Here is a 24,147-nt window from a genome sequence, read left to right as displayed (position 1 = left end):
ACACTGATGATGTATCAAGCGTTAAGACCTTTTCATGAACAACATTGCCGTAATCATTGTAATGCATCATTCTTGTCATTAAGCAGTTTAAATGACAACTGATCTGAACTCCTGGTATGCAGCACATCCTCAGTAATTACTGAATTACTACACTAAAATATTTTAGCTTCTCTTTGTACCTGAACTAGATGGATTACACTTCCTTAACAAAGAGAAAGTTTAGAGGTGCCCCATCACAATATTACGCAGAGAAAGATTTCTGATAACAGAAGCTTGTTTAATCTAGCTAACAAAGGGTATGTCTCTCATGACAACTGTAGTACTTTGTAGGGCATCCAAGTTAGTTTTAAAGGAGGTAACATACATGCTGGAGGCAAACTAATCACATCAGAACAGAGTTCTATCTTGACTAATTTACACTGAGAAATAAGATCCCTGAGTTGGCTTCTGCTCACAGCAGAGATCGCCCACCAAACATTAACTTTGGTACCTCTGTAATGCTGGCAGGTTTAAGTAACCTACTCAAATTAGGTAAAATTAATTCTAAAAAGAAAAGTTTTTTTTAAATACACCTAACCAACAGATACGTCAGATTCTTCATTAGTACAATGTTTATATCAAGGCTGAATGTTCTGGGCTTGATACAAGTCCCAAGAAATACAGTTGAACAAGACAAAAATATAATGATCCTTTCAGGCCTAAAACTTAGACAATTTATAATGCACATCACATTAATTTTTTGCTGCATATTTTTGCTTAATTTTATGCAAACTAGAAGGAAAAAAAGCCTATAGAAAACAAGATTTTTTTCCCTGAAAACAGTACACTTCCCAATCACCAGAAGAAAGTAATTCTTTTTTTTTTTAATTAAAGAGCTTATGTCCCTGCCTCACCATCCACAGTAAAAATTGCAAATGATGAAACGGATTTGAAAATATCATTGGATGTAGCTCCAAGAATGTAGGGCTTTCTCTGCTAGTCCTTTGAAGCAGGAAGCATCAGATGAAAACATACTATTTTATAGATTTTCAGTAATACACAATAGATTTCACAGACCACAGTAAGCCTTTCTTCTCAGCCCAGCAAAAGATTTGGACTTTTCTATGCTATCCATAGAATTCACTATTAAAAATCATGTGAATTCAGCTACAAACAAAAATCTCTAGACGATGGTATATTTTACCTGCAACTGAGAGCAACTTGGTATGCTTGCCATCATGTATTGTTTCCTCACTAAACAAAATTAATTGCAGGAAGATAACGATTCATCAACATGAAGAGGAACTATTTGATAGTGCTTAAAGAAATGGTGGCACTACCACTTCACACTTCGGATTCCCTCTTTCCCCCAAATTACTTACCACAAACATTTGATCTTTTATTTCTAACTGTTATAAAATTAACAAGCAATCAGTTTGAAACCTTACTTTTAAGGCATCGTGAAACAGCAAAGTAACAATGATTACACATCGACTAGATAATCTGTTTCCAGCCACGTCCTTCTCTCCATCTACTCTAATTGTCCCTGCTGTACGTTGGTCCTCTTGAAAACAGGCTAGCAGCTATTCTGCTGGGCTCTCTGCCTCCTAACTTGTGAAAAACAAAACCAGAAAAGGCCGGCACTTGAGCCTTGCCCTTACTTCACTCACTCTAGAGCAGGGTCACTCATATATGCGTGAGCAAAGGACACTTGACAGGTTCCAGGCACCACTATTTCATTTGTAACCTCTTTCCCTAATCACAAAGATCTTCCCTGCCCAGGGAGGAGTGGGAAACCTCATTCCTTCTGCTCCGTTTTTCCCTCATTTGAGAATCTTATAATGCCCTGAACTAAAACTAAGCTTCAGACTGAGGCTGATCTTATTTCCATTCACTGAAAACGATGATGATTTTTACCTAGAAAAGCTTAAAGCTCCTTCTCTTTATTTAGGGGATTAATGGTTCAAAAGTCACTAGTGTTTCTTCTCCCCTTTTATTGGACTTAGATGCTTGACTGTACTGGAACAATCTTTCTGAATGATTCAGTTGTATGGCTTTGCCTCAAACAGGAGAAAGACTCTTTGTTTGGTGGTATTGGTTTTTGAAAAAAGACAGCCCATAATATTTAAAATAAAGTATTTTTTCCTAACTGGAAAAGAAGACGTCACATTTCACGTGTGTCTGCCCCTAAAACCACTCACTTTCAGTTGCTCCACTTTTTTTCTGGAAAGAAGAAAGGAAAAAAACCCCAAACATATTTGCCATAAGCTTGTTTGTTCAGGAAAGTAAAGAACGGAATAGAATTGTAAGGACATAAACTGCCTAGTTCCAAATTAGCAGTTATCACTGCCTTGTGGCTTTTTTTTTTTTAAGAGAGAAATAGAAAAAGTATTTACAAAATACCAAAAAGAAATACAATTTAAAATATTTCAGTCTATTTTAAAATATTTCTCAGTATGTCACATACTTAGACTTTTGCATTTAAAAAGTGGCTAAACAGGACAAAAACAGAATAGAAAATGACACATCTTAAAGACTAATTCCAGATGTATTTTACCGTGATTAAGACACGCGCTGGACTATAGTCTCTAACTAATTACACAGAATTACTTAAAATGACAATTTCTAATAAATTCTAAGCATTATGGCTCATGCAAACTACTCTCCTCAAAGGTGTAACTATTAACTCAAAGCTTCAAAGATGGTAAACTTTAATAGAAAGATTCAAGAAAAGTTGGATAGTGTTAGTCCTAACAGAATTAAACTTTCTGGAATTAAGGAATTAAACCTATTCTTAATCTTGAGAATTTCCAGTCAGTAAAGGATTCCTGCCACAAAGTGGTATTTTCTGTACTACGCAAAAACATCTACAATAAAACCCATCTGCTATCATGCATAAGAGCTAGCAGGGTATCCATCTTTCCCAGATTACCAATCTTTACTTTTTCTCATGATTTACATTCAGATCTTCTCACAGAAATCACAGGCACCTTTGATACTAACTCTTGCAACTCTTATAAAGCACTTAGTTATTTTCTTCTGACACCATCTCTTTTTCAGCATTATCTTAAAGTATATTCTTCCACTCTATGTATCAACACTATAAAGAAGTAAAATTGTAGTCATTAACTTAAGTTTATTACACTAAATCATATAATCATTTAAGAATATGTATTTTATCCTCGGGCATTTTTTCCCTCCAATTTAAAACTGTAATATGAAATTAAGACAGAATACAGAAAGCTACTTGGTTGCTATGATACCAAACATAAACAAAGGAGATTAATACAAGCTTCCTCAGTGCCAGTTTATAGTGATTAAAAAATATAACAACACAAATGTGACTATAGCAAGAAAGGGATGCTTCTGAGCAATGAAAAGCCTGTATGACATTATTTGGTAACATCATGAGAGCTATGAAAATATTTATTCTTCCATGAAGTTGCTATAAATGGCTATACTGCTGGGGGCCCTCCATCAATCCTAAAATTAAAATGTTAATATTGACAGACATTTTTCCCCTTTGTAATATTTTAAACAAAGAAAGCACTAATAGCTTTAATGACCAGACATCTGAGTCATCACTCAATCCAGACGCCATGCAACCATTATATCAAAACTATCCTGTGTAGCATGAACCCTTTGAACACTTTAAATTAGCCTGAATAAATTCCTTCCCTTCCCAAAAGGATTTCCTATTGTAAACATATGCTCTATCACAAACTCAGCATTTTTTGAATTTCTCTCTCCATCTAGATATCTCAGCTTGGTGAAATATAATCACTGAAAAATAACACTTAAAATGTTCCTGTTTTCATTTTCCAGATTTTATAGTACTTCAAATTGTTGTCCTCCCCTGTTATAAGCTAATAATAAAAATGCTAGGCTTGCAAAATAGTCGCCAATTTCCTGAAAAAAAGGAATTGCATAATAAAACCTCTGATAAGTCATTAATATTATTACAGCTATCAAAGATTTTTTTAGTCTCCAAAACAACTCCAAAATAGTTTTCTCCCATATATTTCCAGAAACAACAAAAAAAACATAGGAGGAGTTAAAAATGGTATACATTTTAAAGTATAGTTTGCATGAAACTAGACTTTCACTGTAACACTATGTTCTGAAATATTGACAATACATACTTCCACTATATCTATAGATCTCATTCAATTTCTGGCACTGTGTTTCCCAGGCTATGTAGAATTCATGAACTGTACAAAAGAATCACTGAAAAAAAGGGAACACCTTTGAATTTCCAGTCAAAGGAACAGCAGCCACTCTTTTAGTCAGTTTAGTCAAAGAAATATTATTAAGGTGTTAATTAGAAGTCTACTGTTAGAAATAAAGTTTTTGATGCCAAAAATCTATTGTTCCCAGGATATATGTAAGTTGTTAGAAAATACAAGGATTGTTATGAATTGGAAGGGGAAAATGAAAGTTTTTTTCAGAAATCTAAAGATCCCTTGTCACCAAAACACAAGAGAAAATCCCAAGACTTCATCTAAGTGCCTTGTTTTCAAAGCCTGCAGTGTTACTTTTGCTATACCTTTGCAGGCAAGAAAACCAAATTTTATATGCTCTTAAACAAAAGTTTAAGCAACAGAAACCATTTAGCAGTCTGAGAAAAATTTGGTGACAATAGGAACTCAAAACATGACTTTTCTATTTGCTAAAAATCTAACTGGAGTGATTGCCAGGTCTAGAAAACAAGATGCAATCTGTTCTAAATGGAATGGCATGTATGAGAATAATGTTGATGTTATGGTTAGAGGAGCATTTCTTTTTATGGTAACAGTATATTCTAAACATTTCCCTTTTATTAAAAAAACACTTTCAGAGGTTAACGTTCACAAGGCAGAAAATATTCTGGAGAGGTACACTGCATCCAAACTGTCTTCTAACACATTCCATCCAAATAAAAATACAACAAACCATTGTGCAGAATTGTTTGAAGAGTAAATAAAAATTCTTCAGAGCACTTTCTTTCACCGCAGTTCCACTCAACTGCTTGCGAGGAAACCTGAACACTAGCTGGGAGCTTCTGTCTGTAAATACCATTGGTATGTCATAAGATTCCTCCTTTCCCTCCCCCTGCCTCACTAAACCTCTCCTTAAATTACATTCAGATTTCTGCGGTACCATAACAACTTCAATATGGCATGTATTTCAATATTTTGTAAAGGTTTCATTTCCATTTCCACCTCCAGTTATTGCAGGTTTACATTTTTCATCCTAGCTGCTCTGCAGGATGCACATCCTTACAATATTTATATGTGATGTGTTACAGTTTAACATGGAATACTGTGAACTACTATATCAAAGCCACATTGAGATATATATTAAAGTGATATCTTGTATTATAGGACATGCAACAGGCTTTACCATGTTGTATCAGAACATGTGTCAAAGCAATGCAATTTCTGATGGCAAAATAAAAGTGAGTCATGCAAAAAATGGTTGTTTGGGCTTTTAGGAGATTCCTGTGAACCTTCTTTCAGTTCCATTCATGTGAATGCATACTCCTCAGGTGTGCAGTTTGATTTTCAAGTTTAAATGAGGCAAAAATCTAAAGCAAATCTCATCCGAACTGCTTTGCTTTGCCTGCTATGGGTCAAAATCATGTAAAACACTAGGACACACTTTTTTTCTAGCTGAAACTGTAGATGATTCTAGGTTGAACTGAAACCTAGCAGAGGCTTTCTCAAATTGCCACAAACCATTCCAGGTGTTCTGGGTATGTACTGAAATCTGGATTTGCTGTACATTGCAAAAACACAGTGAAGAGCATGAAAATTAAAGTGTACTTAGATAGGTTTTTTTAAATTAGATGTAATGCATTTGTAAGAAGAGCTGTGCAGTATACTTTAAAGTTTAGATACCTCAAAGAAACTTTGTTGAGAGATGTAAATGTCACCAGAGCTTACTTCAGTTCTTATTGTGGCACAGTGTCTCTAAGTACTTTAGTCCACAATCCAGTGAAAAAGCTGGACTTAAAACTAACTGGAGATTCACTGTAGTTATTATAAATTCAGGAACATTCCTTAATTCTACTAAAACAGTGCAGTTTAACCAGGGCCCTCATTTCAGGATCAAATACAGCATTGTCTTTCTTTACAAACTGTTCTCCAAATTTTGCACATAATCTCCCACACTCATTAAATCAGAGCAGAATTCACAAGATATCTAAACAATGTAAGACTATATAGAGAATGGTTGGGAGAATATTGGCATGTTATCTATTCACAGTATTTTCTTTGTATAACTTTCATCCACTATATAAACCAATGTGCAAACACTGAAGACGGTGTGTGGCAAAAGCCTAATTAACAGATTCAATATATTATATTACTGTCAATATATGTCTATACATTCTAGTATCTATATAGCATGCATATTATACAGTGTTTTATATTAGTGTCTTTAACAAAAATTAGAACTACTCTGCTAGTGACAACAACCAGACAGCTGCTAAAACCAGCTAAACTTTTTAAGTGAGATACTCTTATTTGGCTTGATAAGCAAGGATTGGCAAACTGGAAGATAACTGGTATAAGCCATGTCTTCAGATGAACCATCCTATGATTTCACAGAAAAACAGGAGTAGATTAATGTAGTTTACATCAAACACATACTTAGTAAGCCTACTAAAACCTTTCAAAGAACAGTCTTCAACATAGTAAATGCGAAACATGTAAATTTAAGAGCTTAAACTATTTTAAATGAGCATTTTCCCAGTAACTTCTATAGATTCTTACCAGCTCTTGCGTATCTTGTGCTAATGGCAAAAACGTAGCTTCCAGAATAGCAACTTGATCAGTGCTGAGCTTCTGCCACAGACTAATCAGCATAACCACCAGATGGGTGGCACTTTTCAACTTTGTAAATGCCTGGAACACATTGGCTTGGTTTTCCTCTGCTGCATCTGCTAGAGCTATTACCTGCAAAAATTACAGACTTCTGTTAGGTATAATTTTACCATCCTTGAACACTCAACACTGAAATTGCATTTGGCACACACTTGTTTTCCTTCAGAAGATCCTGATGAATTCTGTTTTCCATAAACACAAACCACAGAGACTATTAAATGAGTTATTATTTATCTAGATTTTTCTTTTTCCTACCCAAGGTAATTTCAAGTCCATATGGCAATAGCATTAATCTATTACTACAATCAGCATAGAAAGGATTCTGTTTAGTGCATATCCTATAAGGCATTCCTCAAGCTGACCCCCATCATAGTACATAATATATGATAACAAACTGTAACTTTCATTTTTATACCACACATAATGCTAATCCCTATATGACCAGCAAGCCTGTTGTATTAATCAAAAGTAATACATTGATTTTATTCCATTAAAAATATAATTTATAATTATTTCCACATTAGCATAACTGCCATTTGTTTTTTTATTAACTGTTGGGTCTCTCCATGTTTTGCACTAGTTGCTTCAGCATTTATGCCAAACGTAAACATTATGGATCATGTTTATGAGGTCAATATCACTTTAACATAGCTGCTGAACATTATGAAAGAATTTCCAAAATAAAATAAAATAGCAGATTCACTTCTTGTGAGATGGTAGGATATGTTTACTGAGCACTTCAAGATGCTGAAAAAACAGGAAAGCTATTATGTGATATTTTACTCATTTCAGAAATACCTTTTCATTATAGACAATATTGTCCACTCACAGCAATATAAAAATGGACATTTGAAAAATATTACTATAAATTTTCTTTCTTGAAATAAAATGTTCAGACATTTTCCATCACTGATAAAAAGTGAAGAGGACAGTAATTACAATATTCAGTTGTTATCAATTCAATAGGCCAGCAATAGATTTTCCATGCTACTCACACTGAATTATTTTATCTAAAAGAAAAGAACAAAGGTTAGCGGTTTATAGTAGGGTCTGAGCACAACTTGCAACTTGTTCTCATTAATGCCACTAGATCTTCTTGTAACCTAAATAATACTTGGCTTGTAGCTGCGCTGATTATCTTCACTGTCTTTTAAATCAACACAAAGCACTTCCCTTAACCACTTTCTCCTTCTGTTTATTTATCTACAAAATGGGGTAATAGGTACTTGACTAGAGTTGTGAAAGGCCTTACAAAAATGCAGTTAAAGTGTAATTAGTATTACAACAGAATTTACAAAGTAAAGCTTGCAGCGCTTGATCCATTAACATTTGGCAATGGCATGAAAATGAAAATACCATACAATGCATCTTCAGCCTGGAAACAAAGCCAACCAGCTGTTAGCATTTGGTGAAGGAAAACTATTTTTAATCTGCAACATTGGCATTAGAGATGTGTGTGTGTTCCCTCCAGGTTCCCATGTGACTGTGAAGGCACAGAGAATTTTAGGGAGCCATAAATATGAAGACTTTCAAACAAAATGTGTTGATAGCTCTTGTTTTAGATTTTAAAATGTAGTGCTTCCAAATAAAATGGAAAACCCACATGACACCTCTGAGTCCAAAGACTACATCCATGAAAGCCAAGTAACAAAAGAAAAGCCCAGCTAACCAGACTAAGGAATAAAGCTCTGCTCAAAAATCAGTGAGAAATTAATCCCCAAGAGTGAAAGCTGACATGACATGCTTTGAAACTGGTTACAGGAAAGCAACAGTATCACACACATGAGTCAAAGACATGAGACCTGATGTAAACATGCCTGCATTCAGTTTGTTTATCTCAAAGTCATGGCATTCTTCATACCTTGTATACTACATAAAGTACCATTCCCACCATTGCGGCTACTATTTGACACAGAGTTATGGATGACAGAGCTGCACAACACCACTATACAGTACCCTTCATCAGGTGTGCACATCTGACCACTGTACCCCTTAACCTTATGCACTACGCAGCTTAATCCTTCTGAGAAGACAAACTACAACAGCAGACAAGTTCTCTCTGCCCTCCAATGGGGGCCTTAGAGAAACTAATTAATCACCTTTCCTGTTCAACATGCATTTGAGATTTCTGGGAATAAAAGTATGCTAAGATGAATTTAATACACTGATGACATTCATCAGTATGCTTCCTATAATATCATTGCTGGATGGGACAGTGGAATGGATAAACTCAAAAGTTCTTGGAATTTGAAATTAAGCTGTATCCTATTCTGTGTAAGGCTTGGTTAATAACAGTAAGGCTGAAGACACAGGCAAGAGAAAGAGCAAATGTAGCTGTGACAGCTACCTGAACTCCATTTACCCAATACAGGTAAAGGAGACCTCCTAGACCAAGTCACTCATGGATTCCTAGATGGTCTCTCATCCCATGCTATACTTAAACTTATTCCACAGTGTATCCTTTTGAAGTATAAATAAGAACTTATTGATATGGCCTTTTACCTTAAGAATCCTCCACTTAAGAATTTGCTTTCCTTACAACTGCATATATACAAGTTCCACTTTACACTTACAGAGAAACCAAAAAAAAACATTTTTAAGTACAAATTATTCTGCTTATAGATGAAGAATTGGCCTCATCTAGCTTCATGAGTTCTGGAACATCCAGGAAAACACCAACTTAATTACTGTAAGATAATGATGATACACACTGCCATTCTAGTTCAGCAGCTCCAGCCTCTACCACAGATAAAGCAAAGATTATCAATGCTGCATCACTTGAGATATGCTGAGAACGGGAAGCCATAGAAACAAAGACGACGCTAAAGATACTTTGACAATACACATGGCTCCACTCTCAGTTTTCAAGGTTTAAAAAATATGTACACATCTTTCCTCAGAGGAAAATTACTTTAAACAATTCCCAGGACATCAGCTATAAGTTTTAGAAGTGATCTGAAGTCTTCATTCAAACACTTGCAGAATTTAAGGAAGAACAACTTCTAAAAACATTTTCTAACATCCACCTTTTTATCTTCACCTGAGCATTATCTCTAATAATATTTTATAATGGGTGAGAGAAATAAAGAATCCCTATTTTTGCAGACCGAGATTCCAGTCTCCTCAGATCCAGTCATGATTTCTCCATAATTTATGCCTTTGTTTTTCATGGCAGTTGTTCAATCTATTTAGTTAAGATCTCTTTTATTATCTTTGTAACACATAAAATAACAAAAAAGGAATTATTTCCCTGTGTATTTTATTTCCTCACAGGATAAGTGGAAAAAAATATTGCAACTGTCAGTCCCAAATGCAGCTTAGATACAAAGATTTTAATCAAATCGGAAACTGTCAAGTGAAAAGTCTACATGCCTAGCATAAGGCATAAAATTACCAATTCGGCTTTTTCCTTTCTCCTCAAACAAAAGATAGCTAAAAACAAGTTTCACAAACCTTCATTCTTAAAGCAGTGGAAGAAAGGAAAGTGGCTGTCACAGAAAAAAAATCTAAGAGTTACTGGAATGGGTTGGAAGTATAGCATTTAATACATATTTTTACAACCAAACAAAACTTAATTTTCATTTATACCCCTTTTTGTTTAAATTTTTCTAGCTGACAAAATTCTCACTCTGTTCCAATACACCTATCTACAGCAAAGTAGAGGCCAGTAAAAAAGTTATTAATGGAAGCATGTTGTAAAAACAAAAGCAAAAAGAACTAGAGAATAGCTACTCTCTAATATGAGAGTATATGTTTAGCAGATTTCTATCAAATTTCATATTTGCAGTTGGCAAAGGTAGAACTGAAATCCAGTTCATAATCTCATAATCTCTTGAGATTATCCCATCAACGCTAATACCAAGATTTGACTGCAATAATTTCCAAGTACAGAGCATTTTTCATGTTTTCAACATAAAGTGTTCAAGCAGACAGATATTTCTTTGCATGCTTATTTCATTGCAAAGCAGACCTTATAAGATGTGAAGTGTTTAAAGACTCTAAGCTATCAGTGATTCAAGTTCAAAAATTTTTTTCAGATTTCTCCATTATTGGTGCTTACATAAAGATGTTTTTAGTGTAGTGTTTAGCATCCAGCAATAACTATTCAAAATTACTAATCTCTTTTGAAAAATTCTTACAACATACCCACTCTTGCATGTTCAGGCAAGTTGCTTGGGACTATAATGAACATTACTGTCCCAGGTTCACTCCTACTGGAAAAATGCAACAGGTATTCTTATTAGCTGACTAGGAAGTTTAAGAAAACTTTTTAAAAAAGTAAAGGGTAAGAAATGAGTGTGAAGTTCCATCCAGCTCTCTTCTGAGTGGGTAGTGTACTTTTTTGGAGTCCTTAACACCGTAGGGACTGAAGACTCACACAGGTTTTATGCCAAATTCTAAAACGGAGAACAGGAAATGGAGAAAAACAGATACGACTGACAATTTGTTTGCTTTTCACAACATCCAAGAAAAACATAACTGTTCACCACTGGTGAAACTCTAGCCAACTAGTCTTATTCGCATCAATTTCTATCATACTGCGTTCAACTTCTAGTAAGTTTGAAGCAACTTCATTTTCAATAGAAACTAATTTGAAGAGAGCAGAAGTTTGGAATTTAAGAGACACAGGATTTCTCATATGTAGCATTTAGGAGCGAGTCTTCCATGTGAAATTCTTAAAGTATGAAAACCCAGATCAGAAGTGTAATTATTCTGAAACAGACAGGGATAATGAATTAGCAAGACAATTACTACGTACTGCACGGTAAATTAATCCATAATCATATTAAAGCCTCTTTACCTTGCTTCAAAAGGCAAAGTAATTCTGTACACAGAAATGGTTACACAAGCAGAAACAGTGATCATGAGCTCACAGCTCTCCTGTGGTAATTGTTCTTAGCTTAATATGTCATAATTTATTGTAAAGTACTTAACTGATCCAATCCCTTCCAATTATTTTTAAACACAATTAGATCCTCATAAAATAAGATTTTAATGAATGCAAAGCACAAAAATAGAGAACAGAAAACTCCTAAGTTTACTGCTTATTCATTCCTATTGTAACAGAACTATTATTCTGATTTACCCTTTACCATATTCACTCATTTTAGAGATGGAAATATAGTTCAGCTGCTAAATCTGTAACAGCATATAACACAGTATTTTTCTTGTGGTTTTAAGAAGTCTCCATCACATACCTTAACTCACGTAGAACAAATAAGCATTTAATGTCACCAAGTATTTTTTTTCCCTACAAGCTCTTTTGTTCAACTTACACACATGGCATGCAACCACATACAAAAGCTAAAGACACCAGTAAAGCAAATCTTTAGGATAGATAAGACAATATGATAAATGATAATATCTATTTAATTAATAAAATCCTGAATATCCTTTACTCGGGAGTAAACTATCTTTTTATGAACAATCTCAAAGTAGTTTTCAAAGGAACTAAATGGTTATTAGCAGACACTGCCCGTGCAGAGCAGCTCACTCAACAACCATTGTGCGCACAGCTTCTGCCAGGTGACTAAAGCTTTACGGAATGTGGGCAAAGATATCCATGTCAAAAAGTGATTCTTATCAAACACTCCGTCACCAGAAAGACTAACCACCGCACTCCTACAAGGGAGCCCTTCTAACATGGCAGCATTCCCACAGCATTGCACTGCATACGTGAGAGTGCAAAGTCGGGTTAAGTACCCCAGGCCACAAGTATCTGACTCAGATAAGACGCCAGCTAGTGCTAACCACGACCGTGGTTTTTGGAGCTGTGGCACAGGCCAATCCCATGGCCATGTTGGCCATGATGCCAACAAAGCATCAATTCATATAGACACCGAATACTCAGCTTTCAAGTAAAACCCAACAAGATCATGATCTGAAAAGGCGACAGAGACACAAGAGACGCTGTGGCTTTATGATCTATACTTTGTTATCTGGATGCATTCAACCACCTCCCAAAATTCTATGGCCTCAATTCACAAACATGAAATTATTGATCATCGCAAATAAGTGCTATAGCAAACTGTGCCTCTGGAAACTTGCCCTGCAAGCTTTCTGTTGTCTCCTATTCCTACATATCAATAACCTATGTCTATATTATTTTCATGACAGAATGATTATTTTTATCTCTACTGCACCATTCATACACATAAACTAACGTTGAATAATTTTCTATATTTTAGCAATACAAAAGCAGTGGCAAAAATTTGCTTAGTTGCATCACCGTTGTCAGTTATTGGCTCTTTTAAGCACATCTTAGCATTTTATACTGCTGCCCATCACTATATTATCCATGTTTCCTTGTTTCTAAATCCACAGTAACAGAAAAGCGGAATTCCTGTTGTCTCCAGTATTTCTTCTACGTGGGGATAAGAACTCCAGTTCAGGCATTTTAATTTCATTAATTTACTTTTCTCTATTTGGTTGTTTTTTAAAGGGATGTAGGGTTTTTGAGAAGCCAGATAAATTAATATGATGGATAAGAAGAATACATAGAAGAAAATGATTTAGATACCTATCTGACACCTCCTCTTGACAGGTTCTCCACAAGTAAATATTGCAGCGAGCTTTGCAGAAGAGTAACTGCTTGTTCTTTGGTACAAATGTTAAATACCAAGACAGGGCAAAAAGAGGAATCTTTCATGAAGGAAGGCCACAAACATAATTTATTCCAAAATACATATAATACTTTTCAGTACATTCAGAAGCAAGTTCTACACTATAAATCCAAATTTAAAAGTGGAGTTGTAAAATTAGTAGCTTATCTGAGTGAAAAAACATCTGGTACAAATTACACAAACCCCAAGAAGCCAATGAGTTACAATGAATCCTTTACTTATCCCTTCAAAACAAAAGTTCTATTTAAGCATTGGGATGTGCCAAATAATGCACAAGACATGTCAGAGAATCTCTTATAGTCAATTAACATTCAAGAGAGTTTCACTGCAAAGCTTGTGAATTAGTGGCTATGTATAAAATAAAAAAGTAAGGAAAAAAAAATACAGCCAAACATTAGCTAAATGAAGAAAGAGGTGGAGGGCTTGGTTTATATCAACAAATACATAATATTATGTAATGATGAAAAAATTATTTCACAATAAAGGAACAAATTTGAAACTATGAAGCTGTATCTTTAGCATATTAAAATAAGCCGTAAACTGAAACAAATAGTTTTTCCAGGGGTCTCAGCCTACAAATTTCTAAGTGTATTTCAGTCCAAAAGGATCTACGGATGTCAGGAAATCAAGAGAGACCCATGAGACCCTATTTCTGCAAACATTTATGCACAGTGAAGCTCAATGGGCAAAATCTTGGCTTTACTAACATCAGTGGGAAAACAGCACTGATTTAGTAAAGACCGGATTTCATCATGTTAAAGAGCGCTACTCCCAGTGTGATCAATCACATGCACATAAGTGAGGAAAAAAGTGTTTGCAGCATGGTAGGTATCATGGGATGAGTGTAGTTTTAAAAATCTAGATCAAATACAAGAATCATCACTGCTTCCTAGAAAGTATATAGTAAATCAAATCTCTCTTAAATCAGGCTTGTCTCATGTTTACATTTTATCATACGAAATGCACCAAACATGCTGTTGAAAAATTTTAAGAAGCTTAATACAAACAAATCCTATTAATACATAACACAGATATACTTCCATTTGAAGAGAATACAACTCCCTGAATTTCTCTTTCAACACTTCTAAGTGATAAAAGTATCAATATCAAACAAATCAGCAAGTCAATCAAGACAGTGAAATATTAAGCTAAATTCCAAGCCATGAAACTTGTCCATCCAATCCCATTTGCAATTTTGACACTTCCGCTTTTTACTGAACTATCTGACCAATTTTCCAAACTTCCTACGCAGGCTGGATAGCATATTACATTAAAAGACTACACTAGAAACAAATCCTAAACATAGCAATCAAAAAAAAAGGGCAGCAGGCTAATTAGAAGCTGAAACTAACTATAACATTAATTTCTAGACCTCTTTTCTTTATAACACAATTTTTTTTTTCTATTTTTAACATCTGGAGTTTAATCTGGCAAGGGATGTCAAGGACAACAAGGGCTTCTATAAATACTTTAGCAACAAAAGGAAGACTAGGGGAAATGTGGGCCCACTGCTGATGGGGCAGGGATAGGCAGAGATACTGAATGCCTTCTTTGCCTCAGTCTTTACTGGTAAGACGGGTCCTCAGAAATCCCAGGCCTGGGAGACCAGAGACAAAGTCCGGAGAAGGGAAGACTTTCCCTTGACAGGGAGGATCAGTTTAGGGATCACTTAAGCAAACTGGACATACACAAGCCCATGGGCCCTGATGGGATGCACCCACGAGTGCTGAGGGAGCTGGCCAATGTTGCAAGGCCATTCTCAATCACCTTTGAAAGGTCATGGCAATTGGGAGAGGTGCCTGAGGGCTGAAAGAAAGCAAGTATCACCTCTATCTTCAAGAAGGGCAAGAAGGAAGACCTAGGGAACTACAGACCAGTCAGCCTCACCTCCATCCCTGGAAAGGTGATGAAACAGCTCATCCTGGAGGCCATCTCTAAAGTATGCGAAGGATAAGAAGGTGATCAGGAGTAGTCAGCATGGATCTACAAAGGGGAAATCATGCTTAAACAACCTGACAGCCTTCTACGATGGGATGACTGGCTGGGTAGATGAAGGGAGAGCAGTGGATGTTGTCTGCCTTAACTTCACTAAGGCTTTTGACACGGTATCCCATAACATCCTCAGAAGCAAGCTCACGAAGTGTGGGATAGATGAGTGGACAGTGAGGTGGATTGAGAACTGGCTGAATGGCAGAGCTCAGAGGGCTGTGATCAGCAGTGCAGAGTCTAGTTGGAGGCCTGCAGCTAGCGGTGTTCCCCAGGGGTCAGAACTGGGTCCAATCCTGTTCAACTTCTTCATCAATGACCTGGACAATGCGACAGAGTGCACCCTCAGCAAGTTTGCTGATGATCCCAAACTGGGACAAGTGACTAATACACCAGAGGGCTCTGCTGCCACTCACAGGGACCTCAACAGGATGGAGAAACAGGCAGAGAGGAACCTCAGGAAGTTCAACAATGGCCAATGCAGAGTCTTGCACCTAGGGAGGAATAATCCCATGCACCAGTACAGGCTGGGGGCTGACCTGCTGGAAAGCAGCTCTGCTGAGAAGGACCTGGTGGGACAACAAGTTGACCATGAGCCACCAATGTGCCCTTGCAGGAAAAAAGGCCAATGGTATCCTGCGTAGCATCAGGCAGAGCATTGCCAGCAGGTCAAGGGAAGTAAACCTCCCCCTCTACTCAGCCCTGCTTACGCCACATCTGGAGGACTGGGTCCAGTTCTGAGATCCCCCATACATGAAAGACATGGACCTGCTGGAGCAAGGCCAGAGAAGGACCACCACGATGATTAAGGGACTGGAGTAATTCTCATATGAGGAATGGCTGAGAGAGCTGGGCCTGTTCAGCCTGCAGAAGAGAAGACAGAGGCAGGATCTTATCAACGTGTATAAGTATCTGAAGGGAGGGTGTAGAGAGGATGGGGCCAGACTCTTTTCAGGGGTGCCCAGCGATAGGATGAGAGGCACTGAGCACAAACTGAAACAAATGAAATTCATCTGAACATAAGAAAACACTTCTTCACTGAGAGGGTGGTTGAACACCGGAAGAGGTTGCCCAGAGAGGTTGTGGAGTCTCCATCCTTGGAGATATTCAAAAGATGTCTGGATATGGTCCTGGGCAACGTGCTCTAGGTGACCCTGCTTGAGCAGGGGGGTTAGACAAGATGATTTCTCAAGGTCCCTGCCAACCTCAACCATTCTATGATTCTGTGATTTTGAGATACTTGATAGCTATCTTGATTATTAGTAAAATCTTAAAAGCATGTGCCAGTACATTTGGAAATAAAACAGTTTTCTCAAGTCAAAGTGACATAAAACATATGAATGCTTGCTTGAATACCTTGTGTTTGAATTAGAAATATTTCCATAACTACTTCTATTTCTTCTTCTGAAAGAGGCATAACCATTTCAAAACAAAAGAATGCTATGCTGAGATGCAGGTTTTACATAACTCAGTCAAAAAAACATAATCTGTATAAAACTTGGAGAGAACTCAAAGAGATTGGACTCATTTACTAGCAACAGAAGAAATATGGTTTCAGAGCGTTCTTTTAATGAAAATATAATTTCAATGCTCACACAAGGCGCCAAAACAATAAGTTTCAGACAGACTGGAATCTTGTATTCCTCCACGGATAAAGTACAGCACAAACCACAGTAATGCTTGCTGCAAGACAATACCCAGCAAATAACCTTTACAAACTTGATAGAGATGCATCCTAGTTCATACCATATCTTACTTCTGTGATAGCAGTGTTTCCATAAAGGAAGACTTCATTTTCTGGGAGCAAGATTGGGAACAAGTATTGATAAACAAGCCATCCAAAAATACCCTACTGCCAAGCTGAACAGGGGAATAGACTTACTGAGTAATAGAGAAGCAAAGAAGTTCAGCATATCCCTGTGACCCTCCATCTATAGAAAAAGAAAGGAAATGAAGAAGGAACCATCTGAAGCCACATTAGTGTATTAAGTGGCAATTCTTCATCTGGTGATCAAAAGAACATATACTTTTAGGGCACCGGATTTGTTGGGCTGGAGATAACGGTCAGTGCAATGATTCTGTTCTTCTGTGCACCTGGAATTGCACATTCTTTCTAATAACTCTCTTCTCTCAAACTGATGAGTTAAGAAAATTCCCACTTAAAATACTCTGCTAGTTCACACGAACAAAGCCAGCAGAATAAAATCAGGTGCAGTTTTCTTCACATGCACATCTGTCCTAGCCACATGATAAACTCATCAGGCAGTGCATTCAGCCATTTAAACCTAGGAATTAAAACTTCAAGTAGAAATCAAAAAATAAAACAAAAAGAGGCAAACACTCCTCCCTCAACCTGGTTGGTTTTAAGTTGAAATGAGGTGAGCTGCAAAGCTAGCAATTATTTTAATGTGTAAAATTTATTTTACCACAGGATTATTCTGACCAAATAAGTATCAGCATAGGCTACAGATTGGTGTCCAGTAAAATAAATGCCAACATTATATACGTATGTAACTGCAGGACTGGGACTTTACTATTCATCGTCACATTTCTACATCGTTCTGTTGCACTTCTAAATATATCTAAAGCTATACGGATTTCTAACGTTCAGTTCAAAATACAGTATTTAATGATGCACTTATAATCTTTTATCCTTTGAGAAATTTTATGAAAAAACAGTACAAAGCAGATGGTATAGTCAGAAGTCCTTCACTTTGGAAATATGACTTTCAGTAAGGAATGGGCTAACTCCACTCATATCCCATATTATTCTTTTCCTTAGAATAAATTAAAAAAACAAAAGAGCTATAAAATAGGTTAAAGAAACTCCTTCCCATGTCAGTTTATTGCAGAACCAATTCCCTACCTAAAGAACACCTGTGTGGCAAAGTTGCCAATTTGTGAACATAAACACATTTTTGACCTAGCCTCCTTGCTTATGTGCCCTGGTATGCTTGACAGAAAAGCAAGATGATGGTTCAGGTCAACTTGGCCTTAAAGGGAGGGGGGAAGAGGGAATAATGTCCCATGTTCAAAAAGGCTTTGAAGGTGCCCTCAGAAAGGCTCAAAGACCAATTCAACTTTACTTCCTAGGAAAGACACCTTTTTTTTCCATGAAGGAAAAAAGTTTAAAAAGCCTTCCCTCAAATGCACAAAAATTAATGCATTATTAATGCAATTAATGCAATATTGAAACCTTCCATGCAAACATTTCATTCCTTGACTCCTCCTTCATTCTAATAAGCAGCTGAATCTATGGAGGAGATGGGACAAAAGATATGTAAGATCCTTTTCAAATCCTGCTGGCCTAGACTAAGATTTCAGTTGGGGCTACTAGAAGTAGTGAAGCAGAGGAAAGACAGAAATTGCAAGTGTCAAGTATGCCTCAGTGTCTGAAAATGTCTTTGAAACGTGATAACTAGCCTTATATCTTTCTGTTTTAAATCTAGAAAAATCTCCTGGTTGCCTCAGAAAAGTTTATGCATAAGTTCTACCGCATAATATTTGGATTAACAACTAGTACCCTCAATTATGTAGAACAGGAAAAAGCTCATTTTTTCAAGGCTAATATATAACCACACACAAATACACCCCACTAAATTAGTAACAAATGCTCTTACTGATTTTGGCTGAGATAAATTTTCTGATAAGAAAAAAATTTCCCTTAACAACAACAAAAAAAAGAGCTCAATTTAAACACTTTTATCTCATTTCCCTGATGTAATATATTTTAAACTCATGCTCTGGTTCAGTCAAATCTAATAGTTTTAACTTAGTTTCATCCATTACTGGTCATAACAAGACGTATTCAAAAGGGTATTTATTTTTGCTTTATTGTATTGCATCAAAGTTAGGAAAACACATCTGGGCAGTGTACACTCTAGCGACATTGCAGACCAAAAATCCAGATAAAAGTTTTGTCTAGAGGGATGACAAAATAAGTTGGCCAAATATCAGAACAAATTCACTTTGATGTTTCAAACTGATGGAGCACAGAAACATGACATAAATGATATAGTTACATCCTGCGAAAGAGTAGCAACTGTCTCTTTCTTTAGGGTCTGCTGAGAAAGATGAGAGAAGCATTTGTTAGTGAGGGCAGGATTTAATATGAATAAAGTGATGGGAACCTACAGAAAGACATTTCTACATTTTAGCTCACATGTAGCTCTAACTTTCATACTCATCCTCTTGGTGGAACCATCTTCACTGCTTGCCTCCACTCTTACCAAAAATGGCTTAGGAGTCTGCTCAGGATACCACAGAGAAGGACGGCATTTGAGATTCATATTGCAGGTGCACACTGCAAAATGGAGACTACATAGGTAGGTTAATTAATGATTTAATGAATAACGAAATACATAAATAGATAAAACCTCATATCAGGTGCTAAAACTAATTTACTGAGCCCAATCTATCATGTAACAAAGGAGGCAGCTGGCACACTATTAAAATGCAGAACTGCAGAGAGTTACTGAGGACCGTTCCTGTCAGAAGTACTAAAGAAAACCTGCTATGCAATGAGAATATGAACCAAACATTATGCTTTTTTTTAAAAATGCAAAATTCCTAGGGGAAAATATAAAAGAAAAGTAATTTCCCAAAGGAAGTAACTCCACTGCAAAACTTAGCATTAAAGGAACTAGAGAAAAAAAGTCTACTACCCTCATGGAGCAAAGAAACTGTGAAGAAAAGGGAAAATATGCAGTCTTGATTTCTTTTGGAGCAAGTATAGAAATACAGCTGTTTAAAAGAAGGTGAGAGATCCATAAAGACTAATTCTAAGCTAGGGAGAGACCACAGCTGTTTTACCAGGGATCCAGAGAAGACATCTAACTTTCAGCACCTTTGATTGACTCCAGAAGACCCTTCTTCCACTCTATTGACTGCTTTGCAAATCTCTCTTCCCCACAGCATAACAAAGAAAACCCACATATTTAACAGATGGACAAAAATGACGTTTAATCTTAGCAGCAAATACTGTAATAAAAACTAACGTGATTTCATGAGAAATAGTGTCAAAGGACAATGACGTCTCATTAAACACAATCTGCATTACCAAGAAATAAATGCCTTTCTCTTAATTTTATTGAAATAAGCAGCTGAACAGCAGACTTCTAAGCAAGATGTTGGCATATGCTGATATACTCCAGTGTAGATATATTATTGTGTCCCTCTGCTTTCAAAATTGGTAACCCTGTACTGTACCTAAGAACACTCCTTAAATTCTTCCTTCCCTCCTCTACACATTAAACCTTTCCTCTTTCTGAAAAAGAGCTATAAAAGTTCAAGGATATTAGACGCTTTGTTTTTGCAAAACCAATTAATTAATATATTAATCCATTATTCCATTAATATATTAATTAATCCATTAATTAATATAGTGTTTGTCTGTATTGCTTTGTGATAATTTCTTAAGTACTAATGAGAAAGGCTAAGAGTAAAATTTTTACAATACATAAGCAAAGTAACTTGACACTGCACTTAGCAGTAAAGGTTTTTGTTTAAATTTTTTACATTTACAACTTAACAAAGCATAGGAGCCAATTTTGTAATTTACATATTGGTAATTTCCTATACACACAGTTTGTTAATTCTACGTACAGTACACTTCCGTTTTTTAATTACCATTTTGAGGTATTCGCATTACTTCCTATGTAGTAGTCCTTTAGTTAAAGGCACAGGTCTTTTCCCACATTGCACATTTTACTGCAACAAGGATAACTATAACCACATGGAGGTTTGCCACTATCAGCACAGTTTGCCTCACTGTACAGATAGTCAATTGGCACAACCACTTTACAGCAATAAAACCCCTATACATTGCAGTCTGCATGTTATTTGTTCGATTAGCATTCTTTGTCTTAGCAGAATGACTGAACTGCCAACCTAAAGAGTCATTGTAGGTAAAAGTTTCAAAAATACATCAATGACTAGGGTACCAAAGTTACATGTTTCTGAAAATCTCACTCTCCTTCAAAAGTATGCATCCAGAAAGCAGCAATCATTGCTTTATTCTGAAGTAAAAAGCAAAATTCTCCCCAAGACTGTCAGGTCACTTGGCCCTACTTTGCAACTAAGCCTCTAACAGCCACATAAGGCATTAGAATAGAGCACTGACTTTTTCACTCTACTTCTCAGCCTTGCCAAAGTTTGCTCTGGGCATTGGAGGCACACCTGAAACAAATCCCTAGGAGTTACAGATGTTTGATCCCCAGGATCCCTAGGATCAAACATGAAGCTACCCATGAAACAGTAAAGTTCCATTTTCCACAACTCCTGCTTGACCAACAGAATCTGTAACCTGAAAATGACTACACAAGTCTACCCTTCTTCCCTTTCTACCCTCTCTTCTAGATAATCAATATGCCCTTGAAGGACAAAAGGTGTCCTTTGAGGTGTGTACACACACACAAGGCATGAAGGCATGAATCAGAGTCAGATCTTCATTTGACAGTAAAAGCTTAATGTCCAGAATAAATTGAAAAAGGAGGATAGAAAAAAAGAAAATTTATGAGTTTGTTGCATAGTGGTATTCACCCCAATTCTTTCTTTCACATAGTAGCGCAATACTAAAAACACAAAATTCCCAACACTTTCCATTTCTGTGAACAGTAAGAAGTTTAAAATCTGCAAAAGCAGCCAAGGAAGTGGTCCAATGCAAAGTAACCACGCTCATTTTAATTCCCTTAAGAACAAAATTTCAGTACGTTTTGCTTTGGATACATGATCTATACATCTCTAAAGTTAAATAATTCTAAATTAAAACTTTACCCAGAAACTGTGAAGTAAGGACATTTCTTTTCTTGCTGAAACCAGCTGGTTCAACTTAGGTCTACATACCACATACTTTTGTTTAAAACGTACAATACAGCTTAGAAAAATAAATTGACATATCCCCAAAGCAAGCAAGTATCTCCTGTTTGGGGGGAGGCAGAGGGCTAAAAGCATCACCTTTAAGAAAGGATCAACAATATGAGTTGTTGGTTGGACTCTTGGGGGTCATTCACAGAAACCAAAATTCCACTGCTTCAGCTGACGTGATCAAGGACAATGCATAAACACCACACCAGACAGCTGGTTTTAAGTTATTTTATACTTTCTGTGCTGCAGATGAGACACACTCCTAGTGTTAAAAAAGCTCCAGGTAAACAAGTAGTTTGGGATGGAGGCAAGTTGATTTTAGAATATTGTAAAAATGGTTATTCTCTGTTTGAACTTGAGGTTTTAGCACAGGCAAGAGTATACTGAATTCAAATAGCAAGCACGTTTTGAAACAGAACTCTACATGGTAGAACCAACTACAATATGCATCTGTACTATAACAAATGCATTAACAAATAAGCATTAACTGCTGTTTAGAATATGTCTTATATCTTTCTGGTAACTAACCATTCACAGTGCTTATCATGCTGAGTTACACACAAAAAGGTTTATAGAAGAGGTCATTAGAAAGTTATTGCTTCAGAAAGTGTTACTGATATATAGATCAAACTTTATATTCTGATTTTTTTTCACAATTCCTAAAACATAGGGGTTTGCTCCACAGTTCTTATTTGGTAACTCTTCTGTAAAAAAGGACATTGACCTATTATAAAATTAAAAAACAAAAGTAATTGTACAAAAGGAGAATTTTTGGCTTTATTAAAGTCAAAGAAAGCTTTGTCATTAACTTTAGTCTATCTAGGATTTTACACAAGGACGAATCAAATGCAAAACGTGAACAAGTGAGTAAAATATTTTTCCTCCAGCATATAATGCCAATTACTCTACTCTTAAATAGCTTCTTCTCAGTGTGGATGTAATACATTCAGGTACTAGCACTCATAACTGTTCACAGAAACAAAGAAAAAGAACTCAAAGAGCCCTGAACTCTGGCAAAGATTTACCCTGATGTAATATTTTAAAATTTCACTTGAGAAAATGTAGCTCCATATTAAATGAAAAAACTCTTTCCACCAATGTTAATATTCAGCATTCTCAGCATTCAAAGACCACTATTACTATCAGAAGCTATTATCAGAGTACTGATGGACAAAATCCTTTTCAAAATGGGAAGGGTGTACTTCTGTCAGTAATTATCCCAGCTAATTGGAAACAGCCCGCTTTCATTTATTCTTTTTTAGTGAGTGCTCCTCTTATCTGTTTTTCTCTCTGTGTTATCAGCCTGTGCCCCTCGCAGTTCATCTGCTGCTTCATTTAACAGTCTTACCCATCCATAGCCACTTGTTTTCTTTTCGAATCTCTTCCAATTTTCAACACATTTACCAGGTAAGAAATTTATTTCTTATGGGAAGAAACAGTTTCATTCCCTATTGACAAAAAAAGTTACGTACAGAGAAGCAAACATGTTATTTACACACCCTTATGAATAGGAAACAAGTAAAAATAGCCTGTCCTGACTATTCTCAATACTCTCGAGCATCAGTTTTAGCCAGTGCCTGATGCCCTCTGCCCAGTCCTCTCTATCAGCCACCACTGGTAGTTTTGCCAGTGTTTCAAATGAAGTTGGCTCTTCCAAAATGTGCCTTTCGGGAACCGCAGTACCATCTACAGTACAAAGCTTAAGAGGTAATTTTACACTATTTACATAAATGCATTATTAAACTGCTTTAAAAATCATACAACTTAATTCCTTAAATAACAACCTAGGAAAATATCTCAAAGATATTTTTTTCTTTGGTCTCTTAATA

At 36.2% G+C, this 24,147-nt stretch overlaps 1 protein-coding gene across 8 annotated transcripts in view; it reads right to left on the bottom strand.

Annotated features, from left to right (window-relative positions):
* BBS9 (Bardet-Biedl syndrome 9) overlaps positions 1-24,147 on the bottom strand; it is a 249,560-nt gene that overhangs the window by 102,542 nt on the left and 122,871 nt on the right. For all 8 annotated transcript variants that reach the window (XR_003253968.1, XM_026068570.1, XM_026068569.1 and 5 more), the window contains one exon: positions 6,735-6,917. Coding sequence is in view for 7 of the 8 variants with exons in the window: in XM_026068570.1 (XP_025924355.1) it covers positions 6,735-6,917 (183 nt within the window). In the remaining variant the exon portion in view is untranslated. The remainder of the gene's footprint in view (positions 1-6,734; positions 6,918-24,147) is intronic.

The sequence above is a fragment of the Apteryx rowi genome, unplaced genomic scaffold (genome assembly GCF_003343035.1).
Source record: "Apteryx rowi isolate R43461 unplaced genomic scaffold, aptRow1 scaffold_276, whole genome shotgun sequence".
NCBI classification, from domain to species: domain Eukaryota; kingdom Metazoa; phylum Chordata; class Aves; order Apterygiformes; family Apterygidae; genus Apteryx; species Apteryx rowi.
This window is presented reverse-complemented; position numbering and strand designations above follow the sequence as displayed.